Source organism: Calliopsis andreniformis, chromosome 3, assembly GCF_051401765.1.
Source record: "Calliopsis andreniformis isolate RMS-2024a chromosome 3, iyCalAndr_principal, whole genome shotgun sequence".
Lineage (NCBI taxonomy): Eukaryota > Metazoa > Arthropoda > Insecta > Hymenoptera > Andrenidae > Calliopsis > Calliopsis andreniformis.
This window is the reverse complement of record NC_135064.1, coordinates 2,978,333-2,997,475: the sequence shown is the minus strand read 5'-3', so window position 1 is coordinate 2,997,475 and position 19,143 is coordinate 2,978,333. Positions and strand designations below refer to the sequence as shown.

Genomic DNA, 19,143 nt, shown 5'->3' with positions numbered 1-19,143 from the left:
AAAAAATGGGAAGAAAGCAAGTTTAAAACGAAAACCACTTTTCTATATGCTTTAACGCAATTCGTAACGATAGAAGTGATTTGCAGCAGCCCTTTCAAACTGAACCGCTTCTAATATCCCGCAAAGCGAAATAACGCAACATCCACACGTTTCTTTTATAAGAAAGGTCATGATAAATTACGATAAAAACAAAGTCACAGGGAGTTGAGAGCGTTTCCTGTCACGTAGCAAGCCGTCATTTGTCCCCTTTTACTGTATCCAGATTGGGTTTAGCTGGAATAGAGCCCTGGGATGGCGCAAGGAAATTGAAATTAATATTAGTCTCTGATAACGATGACGCAGGGTTAATCAAACCAGTTTCTCCAAATCAAGACTACCGTAGTTAAGTGGACGAAGAAATCCAACATTTTGTCGTGAAGGATTCTTCTATTTTGATTAAAAAGTGGTCCATAGTACTTATGAGAAAAATAAGAAACATTTTTTTCGAAAGTTTGAAGAGAAAGAATTTTATTTTGTTTATCTTTGCAAGGTATTCTTTTGGTATTCTTCTTAAATAACTTCCCATGTTTAATTCTTTGCATGTAATTATATAATGAAATATAATGGAATCATGCTTTTGTGCACAGTTATTAAGAACATGAACATCACAAATACATAATTGACCTATGTCGTTGTGCGTGATTCTTCCGAAATATTTCTATAAACTTCCTGTACTTCTCTTCTACATTACTAGAGCCTGTGGTTTGGACAAAAAATGAATGGGAAGATGAACACATTAATCCTTTCCATTCCCAAATCTCATAGGGAATGTTTCGATTTGCCTTATGGATTGTTGGGAGTAGGTAGGTTTATTATTATTCAATACCCTTCGATTTTCTACAAAGCGCGTCGCAGAATCATCTAGCCAAGACCAGTATCGTTGAATTTTGTTACTTTCCTATCAGGTAATTCATTCGTTGTTTCAATGGCAAGGATTACCACCACTGCGATTTGATCAGGTGTCATTTGCCACGCACCTGATGCGATCGATATTGCAAGACAGTTTGCCTGATTACAGACGGATTTTACCAAATTTTTAACTGCTTATAAATAATTAACGAAGCTCTAGACAGCGAATCATCATTCTTGATTTTCGTCTTATTTTGACTTCTAGAATTGCATTTTAAAATTTCTTCTACCTGTAGCCGAACACCCTGCATATCTGTCATGTTTATTTCTTTAAATATTAATTACATCTCAAAACAGAAGAATTTGTGTAGACTACATTAAATTACCTAAGTACATATTAAAGTTAAAATCTTCTTTCCTATATCTCTCTGTGTCACTACTAACCCCCATAAGTGAATGATCTGATTATGTCGTATATGAGAGTTGTCACGTCCTGACTATTGTTAGCTTAACGTATTGTCAGAGTCAAAGGGTTTTCTTAGTGATCATAAAGTTAGCCAACAATACAGAGTTGCTGGACAACTACACCCCAGATGTCGAGAACCACGTTTTACATTTGTGTGATGACGTCCAACAATTTGTTAGTTCATTTTCTCCTTCTCCGTAAAGATTTCCAAACTGCATATATTATTATGTCATTGTCTACCCTTGTTGAAAGTCCACTAGAAGGTTTTTTAGTCTGTCCGCCTATAAAATTGAAGTACTTATGTACGTAATTTTACTTTTAATAAATCCTAGAGAACTTGTGGTTCGTGCTGTTATTACTAGAAGCAGATAATGACTCTACTGTTAGACTCCACTTACTAGCAATTTAATCGCTAAAATTGTTTTTCTAAAACTGTATTGTTATTGAAGAATTATCAAAGTTGAACTTGAAAAAATTGTTCTAAAAACAATTCTAAAAAATCTTTATGATTTTTAAAAATATTTCAATTTTTAAAGTTTTTTTAGCTGTAACAAAATTATCAGGACGTCAGCCTTGAAAAGTTTGTCTGATTTTCAATGAAACTTTTAATTTCGGAAATCCTGTTAGTTGTATTCATAATTGTGAATTACTAGAGTCCAGAATATATCAAATTTTTTCAAATTTCAAGGGATCTGTAATTTCCTCTTGTTTCCTCAGTCTTCGCATAACTAAAATGACGCAAGAAAATTGGAACGTGTATTTTGAGCCATCGAATCTCTCCTTTCCTATCATTAAAACAGTCATGCTAGGAATTTCCCAGTTCTTCATGAACATCTGCAATTTTAGGCACGCTCAGAGTGAACAGAGTTAAGCCTATAATTTTCATGCGTAACCCTACGGCTGATTACGCGCCGCCATGCGGAAGAAGGAGTCTCTGATAATCAGATAATGGAAGAGGAACTGCAATTGCGGTCGACCGATTAATTTCATGTTCCATAGCTGGAGTCCTTTGAACCGGCTTTATTACTATGGAAAATGTCACGAAACTGATACATGAAAATATTGAGAACTAATATTCTACGTATTTCTATTCTTCTAGATTCTATTCGAGGTAAGACTGAAAGTACATGAGAACACTTTTAAATGTGTTTGTTCATGCTGTATCAAAAGGATATTACTAGTTTGAAGACCTATAGCATTTATGTTTTTTTTTTTGCGAAATTTGTTATGTTTGTATTTCCATTTTGAAAAATTTATGTTTTAAGATATTTTGTACATTGTTGAGTTTAATAAATTAATTTTTTGTTAATAATATATTCTGAAAGCTTACAAGTACTAGTAATATATTCATAAATTTCTAAACAAGAACTCGAGAAATTGTGATTTGTACAATAGTTCCAAAAAACGACTGCACTCCAAACTTAATGAAGCAATCAACTTTAAATTTTATGAATATTTAAAAAAATTTACTCAAGAAAGTAGATGACAAAGAATAAAATATATTTATTAATTTTAGTTTCCACACACAAAAATCTTGATTATAAATAATCAAGAATGAATATTTTTATTTATTACATGAATATTTATCAAAAATTACCGTTTGAAAATTACCGTAAAATGTCCCACTTTTCGCGAATGTTTGTCTTATATTCAATATACATTTTTATTTCTTATAGTAGCATAATTACTAAAGCATTGACATAAAAACATTTTATAGATTAGATAATATTCTAGATAACAGTCAGTCATACTATATCTAGTATTATAGATATCATTAACAGCAAGTAAACAAGTTGTAACAGTATTTTCGAAAACTGATATTTCATGTTTACTAATAATTCGCATGATAATGAAATTTCTCAAAGAAGGGTTTAATACAAGAGAAATTACTGTCCTACATACAGCGAATAATAACAGGTGTCTGGTAGATATACGTCTGATGTACAAAAACAGATACATATTTTCCACTACAATAAGGCATTCTTTGAAGTCTTTAAACAAGAGCCCAAAGTGTTTAATTTTCTATAATGACTTATAAATTACGAAAAATTATAAAGTTTATAGATATATTCATATTCTAAGTATATTTTACTTTTATTTATGAAGGGTTATTACTTCACACGTTCATATTCTAATGGCTTTTACCTCTTATATTAAAAGTGAGGAAACTGGATGGGGGTTAAATTGAAAACTGAAATGGAATGCGAATACTGTGAATACACGTAAAGTCGTTATACATGAAATAAATACTTATATTTGTCATTAAGACCATTTGTACACACACACACACATATACCAAAAATAGAATAATCTCATTAATAAATTATACATTTTAGATAAATTTTTTTACAGTATAAAGAATTAAACAACTTGTCAAATATTCAACACTAGAAAATGTGTTAAACTAAACGTGTGACAACTTTGGGGGTTGATTACGCCCTTTGAAAGTGAATGTATATCGAAAATGAAATTTTCTCTCGCATACTTTTGTATTCCTATAAAGATTCATTAAATCTAACTTTCTATGGTTTTAGTACTCCCTTTTGAGATTTTCATTCTTATGAGGATCAAATTTAATCTTTCGTAGAATTCCAAACTTCTGATTCAAATGTATAAAGAAATGTCTGCAAGAGGTCATATTTCAAACTTCAAACGTTTCATGAAATTCTTTGAAAGCAGAAGTGTATTTATAAGATCTAGAACGTCTGGGTTTTCCAAGCCATCAAACTTGTACTTTCTCAAAGATGAAATGCTTCCTCTCGAAAAGAGAAAGGTACGACCACGAAAGCTGTGCATATACATATGCAACGACGCAAGCGGCGTATCGTATCTGGTCTATTTTATTGGGAAGTAGGGACGTTAGATCAATTTACCAAATATCCGGTTGAACACGAGGGACTCGTAATCATTTCAATGATATAGGCTTCGTTCCAGGCGATTATGTACCGGCGAGGTACCGTACATTCGTGTATTAGAGGCTTAAAACAGTTTTAGGTACCTTCATCGCCATATTGACCAACTAATTGTGTCTTAATAGCTGGGTTACTTGCTAGACTGGGTCTATGCAAGCACTTTGATCTTCGATCATTTTATTAATACTAGAGTGTTAGGTTATTAACCATTGCAAGCTTATAGCCAAACACTTTTCGTTTCTAATAGAAGGTTCCTTCAAAGAAATTAAATCGGTGAGTTGAAGAACAGTATACATCCAAAATGCACATTTTGAGATATTTGATTCCAACATGTAATTCTGTGTATTTCATATATTATGATTTTAAAGTCAAAATGTATTAAGTTCACTTGTTTTTTATATAACTTAGTACACTCTAGCTCTACATACAGTTTTGAGTTTATTTGAAAACGGAAAATTTTGAACTTGTATTATTTATCGACTCATCGATACAATTTATAGATTTGAAATTTGGTTTATAAAAGATCGTAGTAAGAAGGTTGTAGTTGAATCAATTTAGAACCAAGGTATGTACTCACAGTATATTACGCCACAGAAAGACGTAATTCAGGATTACTATTATTCGGTGTAACAATGATGAGAGCACAATATAACATTGATTGAGACTTTTAGTGTGATTTAGAAGCCAATAGTAGGCTTCTGAAAATAATGCAACTTGTCACCAGAAGGGTGCTTCGGGTTTGAGTCTTGTGTTGAATTGGTTAAACGAGGTCCTACTGTATGCATGTTCAGTAGTTTTCAAGCTGTACCTCATGAAACGTAGTGTTCGGTTATTATATCATGTACTGTCAAAGTTTATAGTTATATAAATTACTTTAGCAGTTGTAGTAATAAAATTAAATAGTCAAGAATAGCAGTTGTGGAGTATTTACATTTACTGTGGATGATGAACCAAATTTTTTAAATTTATTGTGATCTTTTGATGTAGCATTACCCATTGTAAGGGGGTTTACAAATTGTCAAAGATTTATTGATATACATTGCTTTGTATAAATACATTGTATTTATATTAACACTGCTAAAATGATATAAGTTTTCAAGTTTTGACAACATTCGGAGGTTCAGTCTGTTGCAATCCAGTGTAATGATAATGTAGTAGTAAAAGTCCGTGTAAATGCAATTTTACTTTAATATGGAAAATCTATTTTGCTGGCAACGCTTAAGTAGAAGTAACTTTTTTCTGCACTACTTTTAAAAAAGTCGTACAACAAATGTATGATGGCATATTTAAAATATACTAATTTTGAAGCTAATCAGTAGTTTTCTCAACATTACTTCAACTACAAATCATTTCAGGCTTTCAGATTTCAACTATTAAAAAGACTTTCAGATTTTAAAAATTCAATTAAAAAATTTTATTGATGATGAATATAGTGTGTACTAAATTGTTTCACGGTTGTAGTTCACAAATTCCGTTCATCATTTTCGTCTGTTCAAAATGCCGAATACTAATGATTAAATACCGTGTGTGAATACTATTTATTAATGAGTAAATATCATATATAGGTTTTTAATGCTTGAAAAATATATTGATAATGAATTATTTGTAGACTATGATATGCAATTCATTAACTTCAAATATTTTTAAGTTTCAAAGAAAAACTCATTATAGGATAGCAATAACCGTCAAATACAGACTATGAATTAAAAGATAAATTTTATTAAGAAACAAAGAAATCTTTTATTGTTATTTGAAAATTCATGACTTTTATTTGATGTAGATTTTTAAAATACTATTTAGTTTCAAGACATTAGGTATACTGGATACTAAATGCAACCTATATAACAGATCCAAAATTTTTGGAACATTAATAGCATCAATGTCCCATACACAGAAGTCACCATAGCAAATTTCATGAAATTTCGATAACTTAGTCCAGGAATGTAAAGTAAAATAGACGTAACAGCATACATACACAAACACACATATATTCATACATACAGAATTTAGTAATTGGTTTTAGTCTAGAATTAGTAATTTGATGCCTGATAGTGAACTTGAGCAACATTAGATACATTATGGAGAGGATTAAGCACATTCTTCAATCATTTTTTCTAGGCTTTCAATCAGCTTTTTATGACGAGTTAGTAGTAAGAGGAATCGTTGAAATCGTGAGTTTTCTTCGCGAGGCTATTCACGAGCCAGCTCGCCCTATCGATTCGCCCTGCCAAGCAATGTGTCTTTATTACTGGAATCATAGTCGTTCGAAGGCAAGTCGGTTAGGTCGTCGTGGTGAAGGTAACTGTGGTCAAGTAATTTACGCCACTTATAATTCTTCGTGATACATTGTTTCGAGCGAGGGCCTTTGCGTGCCGATCGCGTGGAAAACTACACGGCTGCACATCCGCTTATCGCGCTATAATTATGCTAAATCAATCTGCTACCGCTTTAGATATTCGTTTCTGTCCTCTATGGAGATGTTTGAATGATCCCCTGTTAGTTTCACTTGATTTATAACAGAAAAGGACAAGAAAATATTATAATACAATATTGTTTGTTTTACGTTAGACCTTTTTTTAGATTCAATGATAAAAGAAAGATTATAGAAACAATAAAAGTATTTCTCTGAATAGTAGAATTAATTTTAATTTTTAGCGATAAAATGAAAAATACTCATTCACGTACATTAATGTAGTGTAGTATAATAAAAGTGATAAAAAAGTTGAATACTATATAAATAGTAAATGTGTATCGATTAAGTAATTACATTATTCATTGCTAGGAAGTAATCGAATATGAAAGGAAAACATCGGATCGTAATAATTTTTTACTTAATATCTAAATTTATCTAAAATTTTATCTAAAATTTAGCTAAAATTTTGTAAAGTTTCTTAAGATCATCATATACAAGGTGACCAATTTAACTGGAAACCCTTAGAGTCTGGTTGCATTTATTGTAAATGCTGTTAGCATTGTAAGTGCTACCAACACTCGTTAGAAAGTTTCCACTTAAATTGATCACTCTGTATATGTATCTAATAGATACGATCTATTATTGACTATTGTTCAAATTTTTTTAAATAAAGTTAATTATCCATGATTAAAAACATACAGAAAAAGTATAAGAAAGTATGAGAGTAATTAAGGATTGAGGAATTCTGTACGTGCTAAATGAATTAAACATAACATATGTAAATATATAACATGTGTAAACAAAATCGCAGTCACTTAAAAGGGGTTGTTTTAGACCAGCAACGTAAAATAAAGATTATGCATATACTTTTGAATGTATTCAATAAAATGTATGCAGTAATTATAGTAGGACCACACAAGGTCCAAGCTGGAGGTTCTACATCTTACACCTTACGCCCTATGCCCTTTCTAAATAGCTGAATCTTTATTTGCAGTCCTGCGAAAAACTTACTTCCAGCAGCTGCCATTATCATCAAGTAAGTGACAAGGACGAAATTAGTCTTTACATAAAGAAATACATAAAGGAATCAGTGGAGTCGGTTTAAAGGACTTCACTTGACTTCCTGGTTGCAAGGAATTTTATATTCGGCTGAATTTAAAGGGAATGAATTATGCACGATGTAGAGAAAATATGTATGTACAGTACTTGACAAAACTGTCAAAAAAGTCCAATTTTCAGTACCACGGAATTGCAGTAAATTTTTATTTACAGTAAATAGGTTCTTGAAAGCGTCACCATTTCTGCTACCTATAAAATACCCTTCTTTGAAGTGTTTTTAATATTTTTCTTAGGTTTTTAATTCCAATGAATTCATTAAAGTTTAAAGCCGAAAAATATGAACAATATGAGAAGTGTCATAGAAAATCTGTAAAATAAAGCTTTCCTCCTGAAGAACTTCACTGCCGCTTACTTAACCCCTGGACAACGGACTGTTTTACGTTTATGTGTAGAGCCATCTGACTAAGGGTCACTTTTGACTCAGCGTTCGCCGTCCGACGGTTAAAGAAGCTAAAGAATTACTATACGAAAACAATTTCTATAGTGATCAATGTACTGCAACCAAAACATTGCATTTACTTGTCTCTTTATCGAGTTCTTTTCTCCCTCGTTGATTTTCTCTGCAAACAATCAGCAATAGGAGCCAATTTTATCACGACGTAGACCGTAGGCTGACTAATTCTCAACTCGAGGTCACTCGGCGATAGAACGAAGCGTGCTGACAGTATTGTTTACGAAACCGTTTCTTACGCAGCATATCTGCCCCTCGCGACTGATTAGGAATATTTTTTCCGTTTAAGTTAACATGGAAATATCTGGCTAGTGTATATGCTAATTATAAAACTGTGATCAGCTGTGTCAGCTGTCGTTGGTAGTGTTATCAAAACGCAGGGCGATTCCTCGTGACAAAAGAAGTGGATGACGCGGGATAACGTTTTTTCGCTTTTTGTGGAAAGACACTTCGAAAATGGCGACGCCACTGTCAGTGATTCTTCATGCAAATATCGTTTGAATATATCTTTGTTACACTCTAGTGCAATGAATATTTAGTATCGTTTTCAATTGTGGTAAAGTAATGGAAGTAGTTAGGCACTGGTTACATATAGTTTTTCGTATTTCTACACGCATACTTCCGTTTAGTAAAATTTTTATTGTAGTTTCGCGACTCGTTGTCAGTAATGAGTTTATAGGGAATAACTATGTATACAATTCGAGTTTGCTTTCTTGACATCTGTTTAAAGAAAATTAGAATGTGAGAGATTATAGTGAAAGGGCGCTGTATTTTTTCAATACTTTTGAGTACTTGATTATTACAAATGTTGCCTAAGTGGTGGACCAATTTTGCATTTTTAAATATTTCGATATCCAACATATTAAAAAATCTTTGTATCGATGTCTAGTATATTAAAAAAAATTTTTTCATACAAAGGTTTAGCTAAAGTATATAGAAACTTTTTTAGGCTACGAATTTTTTTATAATTACCCAATTTATGAGAGTTTTATGAGTAGTTCGTAAACATGTAACGTATTTAGTACCTCAGATGAAATAAATCATATAAATATTACAACATATTCGTAAAATGAATAATAAATAGTTATCAAAATTGTTTGTGGAGAAAAATATTAAAAGTTTTAAAAAATTACATTTCATGTTTGATTAATTTTTATCAATATTCTACATTTTCTCATCGATGTTAATAGGATTTCCAACCTTAATGTTTTGAGAACTTTAAAATATTCATGAAAAAGTAGTCCAATATATGGCACAAAATCGTATCTTTATATTTTCCTTCATTCTTGGTTCGATATTTACATACATAGTAGATATAAATTAAATTTTATCAAAAATTGATCAACATGCAAGTGACGTGTATCACTGTTACAAAATTTAATATGTTAAATAAGTATCTACTACACTTTTTTAAATGCAAGTGTAAATGTTATTGATAAATACAAAATTTTAGGGTCTCATGATTATCAACACAATAAACATAAAGTTAGTGTCTTCTAGCTATTAAAAATTATGAAAATTCTCTTTATGAAATATTTACTGAGGCATTTGATTACTTTTATCTTTTAAGACCACTAAACTACTCCTTAAATACGAGTAACCTCAGAATAAGTCAAATTCAATTTCCTTGAATGATCAATATACTAAACGTTTAGTTTGGACTCACGTTTGACCAAAGGGAAAGCGAGCTTATCAATTTTCCACGACGATATCTCAGAGGAAACTTGAATTTTCTTTAATCGAACAGGGTTGTACACATTATATATATAGGGTGAGTCACGTAAATGTATTACCTGAATCTTATTGTGAACCATTTGTTGTATGAAAAACTGCTCCAAACGAAAGTTGTTTAGTACCAAGAGCAAGCTCCTCTTTGGTATACTCCTCTCAATACTGAACAACTTCCGTTTGAATCATTTTTTCATACAAAAAATGGTTCACAATACAATTCAGGTGATACAGTTATGTGATTCACCCTGTATACCTATCAGAAATCAGATTTTGTGGGAGTCATTTCTATGCATACATAGTTAGGTAACAAAGTTTATACACTCAGTTTGCGTATAACAACTTTACATAGGGGAACAGTACAGGGTATCCTATTTGAATCTATTATTGCAAATTACTCGTAAATTACTTGCTATACGAAGAAATAGTTAAGGTAGGATTAAATGGATTCGAAGGGGACATTTTAATGTAATTGTTTTTTTCGTAGGTAAACGCGTAGAAGACATGTGTGGGTATAATGGTCACGTATACTTTTTTAAATGAAATTATATGTATAATTTCTAAATACCGATCAAAAAGTATTTTAAGAGATATTTTAGTCGCAATATTGCAAAGTAGTATTGAAAAAATTAGTCAAAGTTTATATCGCTCCGTGTCATCTCAGTACATTAAGAATGGGTGCTATATGTGTAGTGCCACATGCAATATTGCGATTAAAATGCTTCCCAAACTAATGGTTTTTCGACATAAATCGGTTAATAATTCCAATACTATTCTATAGGGAACGGATAACGCAGAATTATTGTTGCAAACTGTTTCTAAGGAGGAAACACTGTTTCACAGGTTTATCGATAGAAACGCCACGTAATAGTCTCTATAATTCTGTATATAACATTGTCTTGCGTGCGCGTTGACTGAGTAACCATAATAGAACGGTTGATAATGATTCAAAGAATTTACAGATCAAATTTTAGTCACAATTTCTGGTTACCTAACGTTTGTACGACTGCGACATGAGAAAAAATTTAATTTTCATTGTTAATTCCATCGAAAAGAATCACAATTTTCTAAGCATATTCCGAATATCAACAGAAGATTGAGGAAATTAGAAAGTAGTGAAATTGAATACTTGGTAAAATTCTAGAACAGTTACCTCTTCACCTGTTTCGATGATGTTGAAATTCTGCACAACTTTTTTCTATACGTATACCTAGCAGTCAGCTTTAGTATTCAAGATATTAACAAAAATATATTCGATATCTATCATTCTACCATTCAAACTCAAAAGGAATCAGTGCTAACTTCAATGACGTTGATCTTGACGAATATCGTTAAGGCGACTCTCCTGAGTAATCCTCAAAAGGCTTTAATTGTCGTTCATTACTTGTTAAAAAGTTATTAACAACCCTAACCTAGCCGTAACTTTGATCCATAGCGGAAATAATGTATACGTGTAACATCCCTTGAATTATAATAGGCGAACAGAATTATAATAATTGAAGTTACGATAATAGATAGGTACTAATATAAACGTGAGATTGATATTGCTATATTGCTAATTTTGGTCGCTAAAGGAACGTTTTATATTATTGATTTTTGCATTTTGAATGCTCAAGGTTGGTACGTTTTACATTATGCACTAAAACAAAGTGCTCAAAGAAGTTCAAGTACATAAGAAAGTAGCAGAAATGCATTGTATTAGATCCATGATGTTAGAAATATTTTTTAATATAAATATCTCAAAAATTACAGCCGACCGTCAGGTACACCTCTAGGAAAAAGTTGTTTAAAATGTTGATTTCTACAACATATTTAAAAATCATCGATATCAATGAGGAAGTAACTTTTCTAGAACTTTATTGAATATTTTTTGTATTGAGACATTGGCGTTCTCTGCTTCGATCGAAGGTGAACCCAGGTGGTTGGAGTCCTTTGAGACTCGACCCATTTCGTCACGGTACTCCATTCTCAAGATGGAACTTTGAAAAATTTATTTTAAAATTAAATTACGTTTTTGTACGCATTGAAACGTTTTACAATGTTGTTAATTTTTGAAAATTAAATTTCTCTTAAATTGATCACTAATAACTTCTAGTTAGCAGTTAAAAAATAAGTGATATTTTATAAGGATATTTATGAAGTTTTAGTTTTGACAAGGTTTCGTTTTGAACTTGATAGCTCTTCTTAGGTGATAATATCAAAATTTCAACAATTTTTCAGGAGAAACTGAAGCTAAACATTTTTTCAGTAAATTCAATAATTCATCAGATTCTGTGAATAATTTTGAATTAACAAAATAGTATGAAAGCATTCATTTCACGTAGATCCTATGCAGTTACACTTTCTTTAGGATCCTTCCATATGTTTAAAAATCCTTCAGATCTTTTTAGTTGCCTCTTACAGAACATTTTTGTATATTTTTCACAGCAGTTAAATATTATTACAAAAATTAAATCAAAATTTCATAGTAAGATTTATAATAAGAATTTTGTTCTAAAGTCATTATCAATAACTAATAATAACTTTTTCTAACTTTTTTGTAAACAGTTTCAAAGTTCATATGATGATGATCCTCGTGATAATCGTTTACCAAGAAAAAGAAACTGTTGCTGTCTGTGTATAGAGGTCAATGATAATCGTGCAAATATCGCATTAATTTTACTAATCACCGTTGTCTCATCGTTAATGTTGCATTTCACAAATATTTCGGAGTTTTAGTTGTATTTATTTGTTAAGCATGTAAGCTTCTTCCAACTGAAAAACATATGCTACATTCTTCTGATATATTGTTCTCAATATCGACAATTGAAGAAAATTTCAAGAGAAGAAGGATAGGTTTACATCTACTTTGATATTACAAATATAGGGCTTTGTCTTAATTAGACGTTGTACAACGATAAAATCCATCCAACCGATCAACATGACAGTGCACAAACCAGTAACATTTATGTGTCGCATCCTAAATACTACTACATTCATATATTTCATTGTCTATTGACATCGATTGGTTTTGTCCTTAAGGACTAAGGTTTTGTCACTATACAACATTCAATCAGAACAAAGCCTAAGGGCTGAAGAAGAGTAGACACTCAAACAGATTCTTAGTTAAAGTTATCCAATTACCTTGTTTTGTAACGTCTAGTCACGTTTACTTCACAATTTAGATTATTAATTCTGAAATACATAGTACTTCTGCTTAGAATATAACGAAGCAGAAAGAATTTACAACATTTGAACGTGATTTTTTAATAATATTTTCAGTTAATTAATAATTGGGAATTTATTTTACACGTATCTTCCGTTTATAGTAAGAACCTAAGAAGAATATAGTAGTAATCAACTGATAATGTGAGAAAGAAACTAAAAGCATTAATATTTTTAAGGTAAGTGCAATTTGTATGGCCAGTATTGTACCTAAGGTAATAAATCAAAACATAGAAAATGTAAACAACTAACTAGAGTGGGTCTAATAATTAAAGAAGGTGTTAAAATAGTTAACGAAAGAAGCAAACATTAGATGTTAGAGTTTACCAAAAATGAATATTTTGAAATGTTAAAAAGACTCAATTGGAATAAGACTTGTAAGTGTAATTACATATATTTTGTGGAAGTAGTTAAGAAATTAAATAGGTAAACTTTAAATGCAAATAACATGTGCTCAAATATAAATAGCGGTCAAGTATCTGATGAATTATTGTACATGACATTTAATCATTACTTCGATGGCAATTGTATACTAGTGTAGGGACTGATTCACTTACAACTTTAAAAAAACTTTAATATTAAGTGCCCATAATTATTCAGTGGAATCGAATTACAATTATTGTAAAATTGTAAGACAGACCCCTTCTATTTGGCATAAGGAAATGACTAATGGTCATTGAGTACAATCAAGTAATAATGGCATCAAAATTTGAGAATTATATTAGGGTTAAGAAACAACATCATATTTATATTATCATTTAATTCGCTAGGTTTGTTTGTTAATATTTTATCAGTTAAGAAAAAAACTTTGTTTTGTTTTTAATTAACAACAGTTATGACAGGATTGTTATATTAGTTAAAATATCATGTAGGTATTGATTACACATACTTTTTGTTATTAACATACATATTAACAAGTACTTATTAAATTTCGATACCTTTTGCTCAAGTATCGGTATATTTGCAAGAATATTGTTTCTGTGACTAACACATATGATTGCAAGGGTATCATTTCCGCCATTGCTGTATATTTTGGCTTTTATAACATAATGCACTTTTTAGTACATTATCAATGCGACCATATGTTTGCAAAGCAACAAACTCCTCACATAAATTATTAAGAAACGACTTGGTTACATTTATTGCTGAAATTAGTCATACCATTTCATTAACTAAGGTACTTATCTTTCATTATGTTTAAATAAGTATTGAAATATTCGAATACCAAAACAATTCTTAAACAGTCCCAATCCTGTATAATTGAAGGGTATTGAGATTTTACGCGTAAATTACTCCAAAAATCACACTTTTCACCGTTAATCAAAGGGAACCCCCTGTTTGCGGATTCCATAATAATTTTTGGTAACTGGTAATCTCTCTCAATTCTATCGAGTAGAATTAATCTTCGATTTCAACATCCGTTTGCCCGCGTTAATCTCTCCATCCTTGACACAACCAATAACCTTTCGACACTGGGGGGAGGGAGCAGAGACAGGCTCGTTGACCTTTTTCTATCATTCAGACCGATAATCAAAAAAGTCACACCGAAGCGGTCAGATAATCCATCAGATACGTTCGGTCGCCAAAAAGGTATCTGTTGGCCTCGATAACCACCCTTCTGTTTACGATGTACTTGGAATATTAAAAACAAGGTGATTCCAAATTTTTGTGCATCTTTTAAAATAAATAGATAAAACTTATTTTTAATTCTAGAACCCTCTTAGGTATTGTCATTGCACCAGGAAACAAAATCGCGTTGCTACCTTTAACAATAAAACAATCGAAGTTAACATATGTGTATTTTCGACGATATGCCAAAGATATAAATTTTTGAGGAAGTACATGGAAATTAAATGAGAAAACATAACGTGTATAAAAAATAAAATGTCTGAAAGGTATAATTGTGTTGGATAGGCATTTTAACTACTGCGGTTAAATTCTCTAAATCTGGAATCCTAAAAGGATATTAGAACAGATTTTATTTATTTATAGCAAGAATGTTAGTGTAGTATAACATATTGGTATATTAGAGATTCTCGAAGATTATGCAATTCGATGATACGATGATGTCAAGGACGTAGGATGTCATTTGCAAGAAATGAACTTTGATGAAAGCACACACACCTGGTGAATTTACGGAGGGTTAATCAAGACCTATTACGGCTAGTTATTTGTACTACTTATTACCTACTAGTGCAACGTTTTCAAAGAAATAAAAGCTTTCAAACATGATAATTCTATTATGTAATGTAAAGATTAATTTATGTATCTATATTGTTTAAGAATTTTGTTATGAAAACACAACTATACGATAAATTACAGAGTTGCTCTATAATTCATTCAACGAATTCATCCAGTTTCGATTTAAAAGATGTATAGTTTCTGCTAATCTGTCAGCGATTTAGGATTTCAAGAATTAAAATAATGTAACGAAAAGGTAATGTTGCGCAATATTCGTTTCTTTTTTTTTTTTTGATTTTGTAAAAGGAGAATAAATAATTTCTATTTAGCGAAATAAAAAATGGGGATGTCCTTTGAGGATACTAATTTACACATTTCCGTTGAGTAAGCGTTTTTATTCCTTTCAAAAGGTAGCATAATCCAACTGAAACTTCGAGCCACTTTTTTTACAAGAACTGTACCTACATACGAAAACTTTTATGCGGGATCTGTAACCGCGGGGGCGGAACCTTATTTACTTTAGTCCACGCAGAATCCCTGAGAGACTGCAAAGATGTACTTTCATGTATTTTAGACGCGCTTGTTCGCTAAGATAGCCTGTGCAAAACTTGAATGAGAATTTGTTGCTATGCAAGGGTGGCACTCGTTCTGTTGTAGTTGGTCGATAACATTCTTATGTAAATTGAATCCATTGAGTTCTTAAAAATATTACATTGATTTGCCCCTATCTGCACCTTGTACTCTTGGCAAAACAAAAGACCGATGTTTGTTAGGTCTACTGAATAAATTTGTTAGCGTATATTTGTTTGTTTAAAGTAGAGTTGAACCTAGCACTGTAGCCCGAAAAAAATTGAGAAATTGTGATGCGATAGACATGGTGTTTTTAAAGTATTGATTTCTTAATATTCTTAATATTTCAATTGAAATATTTCAAATTAGATATTTTAGATATTTCAAAATGAATTCAACTTATTTTATAGAAATTAATGCATTTGGTATTTAAGACGATATAAAAATGTCCTCGAATAATTAAATTATTTAATTTTGTATCATACTGGACGTTTAAATAGTTGACGACATTTCTGAGTAAATTTTTTCCTTCAATGAAAAAGTAGAAGATCATGTCTTTACAAATTATTTTTTTTCTCAAACTGAATAGATTCATCGATTAAGTTTTGAATTACTTAACTAATACCTATGACGTCCTTGTATTGAAAAATGTAAAAGGAATGTTCTCATTTCTTAAGAGCTGTCCTTGACCTTATATATATTTGCTATCGCCAGATACTTTTATCCTAATAGACGCGGATTAAAAGAAAAAGCTCTACTCTTTCTTTTAGAGCATTTTTCTTGGAAAAGGAACATACTGCTCATAATTTTTAAAAGACAACTTTCTTTTTAAAAAATTTAAGAATTCTCTTTAAAAAATGTTTACAACAAAACTTTCCTAAAGCTGGCAATATAACGAAAACGTAAAACAATAGGTAATATAAACAGGATATTATTTTGTAATTCTTGCATATAATCCACACTTCTTAATACTTATATAATTAATATATGATTTAATATATAATTAATATATTATTACAATTTAATATGAGATTAAAGCACACATTTATACTTGGTACATATCAGTAGTTTTCTTGCACCAAATGAATCCTTCCTTCCCACAATTCGAACTCGATATTGCTGAATTGCCGGGATTTATACTAACTAAAACTTTGTAAAGTAATAATTGACTTAGTCTTATCCTTTCTTCCCTAAATTATTTAACGTCTACAAGGAAATATTTGTACTTTGAGTACCTTGCGTGTCAAACATGTGCTACACGAAAATAGTCTAATATGTTCAACCCACTAAAATTGTCTTTACATTCGTTCCTATATCTCAGCAGTAGCAAATAAAGAATTTAAATAACATTTTATTTTCTCTAAGAAAAAATTATTTTGACTCTAAATTTGCAGCTTCTTATTTAGTATTTTAAAAACAGTCAAATTCGTTATGTAGAGATTTTTCTTCTGTAGAAAATACCTTTTCTGCTAATTAAATCTTGATCGATTTAGACTTCTATGTTTCTAGCGTAAAAGAAACTCTGCTGTCCTAAACTTTCAAGTTTACTACTAAAAAACTACCAACTGCTTTTCTCCACTATCCTCTTTATCCAAACTTAACTTTACTTAATTTCATGTAATACCAACCTCTATCCTTGACTTTAAAAACAATCCTCCTTACTCTAAACTTCACAAAGTTTCAGTCAACAGAAAAACGAGCAAACTTTTTTTCTAAATAAGTATATTTCTAATTCTATTTCTGACGCAAAAAAGAAGCTCCTTTGCTCTAAAGTCTGTCAGCTTTGATCGTAAAAGAAAGCGAGCATATTCTCCCCATGAAAAAGTATATTTCCTTCGTTTGCTTACCGGCTGATTCGGCAACCGCGAACAGAAGCAAGAGACATGCGAGGGCCGTCCCCCAGGTTCGAGGTGGATGTCCCATGACTCCCCCGTAGACAGAAGTCTCGGTAACACTGTCACCACAATATCTATCAGCCAAGAAACACGTAGGAGCGGCCACGAGTGAACACCACAAAAGCACCGGTGCTTTTCTTCGTCCGTGCTTTTATGCTCTCGCGATCCCCCCTCTTGGGCGTCTCGTCATCGAGTGTGCACCATGACTGCTGGACATTGGCATACACACAGATCATGTGTACTCTATTCATCACGCTGACACTGTGAGATAACGAGATCCCAGGCCACAGAAGGAAACACGATCGACGTTGAACCGAACGTTGCCTCGTAAACGTCCAATTCCTTGAACGTTTACCTAAACCCGCGCGTACGGCTGTTCTAAACCTTATGTGCCCGATAAACAGCCATTGTTCCGTAGCTCATTCGTCACTCGACGTTGTCTGTCATTTCTTAGTGCACTGCCGCGATAATGTGAACGTTCTTGACCTTTGCAATGAAGAAATCGCAATCGTGGCGAAGATACAGAGCAAAGGAAGTTGGATGTCTTTTCGGGAAGAAATGAGACGAATCAGGTGTTTGGAGGGAATGACCAATAGTATCTCATGAAATTGGATTTTGTGACACGCTTATGGGAGTATTGCTGCATGACAATCTTGTTGTCCAATAGAAATTGTGTACCATTTAGCTGGTGGTTAATCCTTTGCATTCTGAAATTTCAGTATGGGCTTTGAATGAATTCAAAGTATTGTTATATTGCTAATTTTAACAATTAAAAGTGTTTTTTCCAGTCAACATTTTTAATCGTAATTAGGAATTTTCTAATTTATATTGCCCAAATATGTTTGAATTTTTGGGCATACATACATAGAGGGTGAAGGGTAAGATGAAAAATGTTGCAAAGAAGAAGGATTCAGTATAAAAATACTATTTTTTAATATTTATGTAGAACGTCGTGAATAGTTTGAAAGGTATAAATAATATGTACCTTCAAGCACGGTTGAATAAAATTGTTGTAACTTCCGTATGTACGTATGAGGATTATTTGTATAAAATTCTAATACTTAAAATACCCATAAGGAAAGATATTCCCAATTTTTAACAAATAATAAACGAATATTAAAATCAAGAAAAAATTAAGCACAAATAATTTCGTTTAAAATTTTTTGTTTAGAGTTTGAAATTTGAAAATGGAAAATGTTATTTATATATATACTAAATAGTACTGTATGTATTTCTTTTAAAACGTGACATGAAACTGATTTTGTTTTTTACTACATAATTTCTCTAATTTTTTACCTTATAGTTGTATGTTCAAA

At 31.4% G+C, this 19,143-nt stretch overlaps 1 protein-coding gene across 1 annotated transcript in view; it reads right to left on the bottom strand.

The window, feature by feature from the left end:
- The window catches only part of Apolpp (retinoid- and fatty-acid binding glycoprotein apolipophorin), a 48,194-nt gene extending 30,264 nt beyond the window's left edge, over positions 1 to 17,930 (bottom strand). Inside the window, exon 1 of the mRNA XM_076375501.1 lies at positions 17,780 to 17,930. Coding sequence (XP_076231616.1) covers positions 17,780 to 17,855 — 76 coding nt within the window. The 5' untranslated portion in view covers positions 17,856 to 17,930. The remainder of the gene's footprint in view (positions 1 to 17,779) is intronic.
- Positions 17,931 to 19,143: the final 1,213 nt, after the last annotated feature.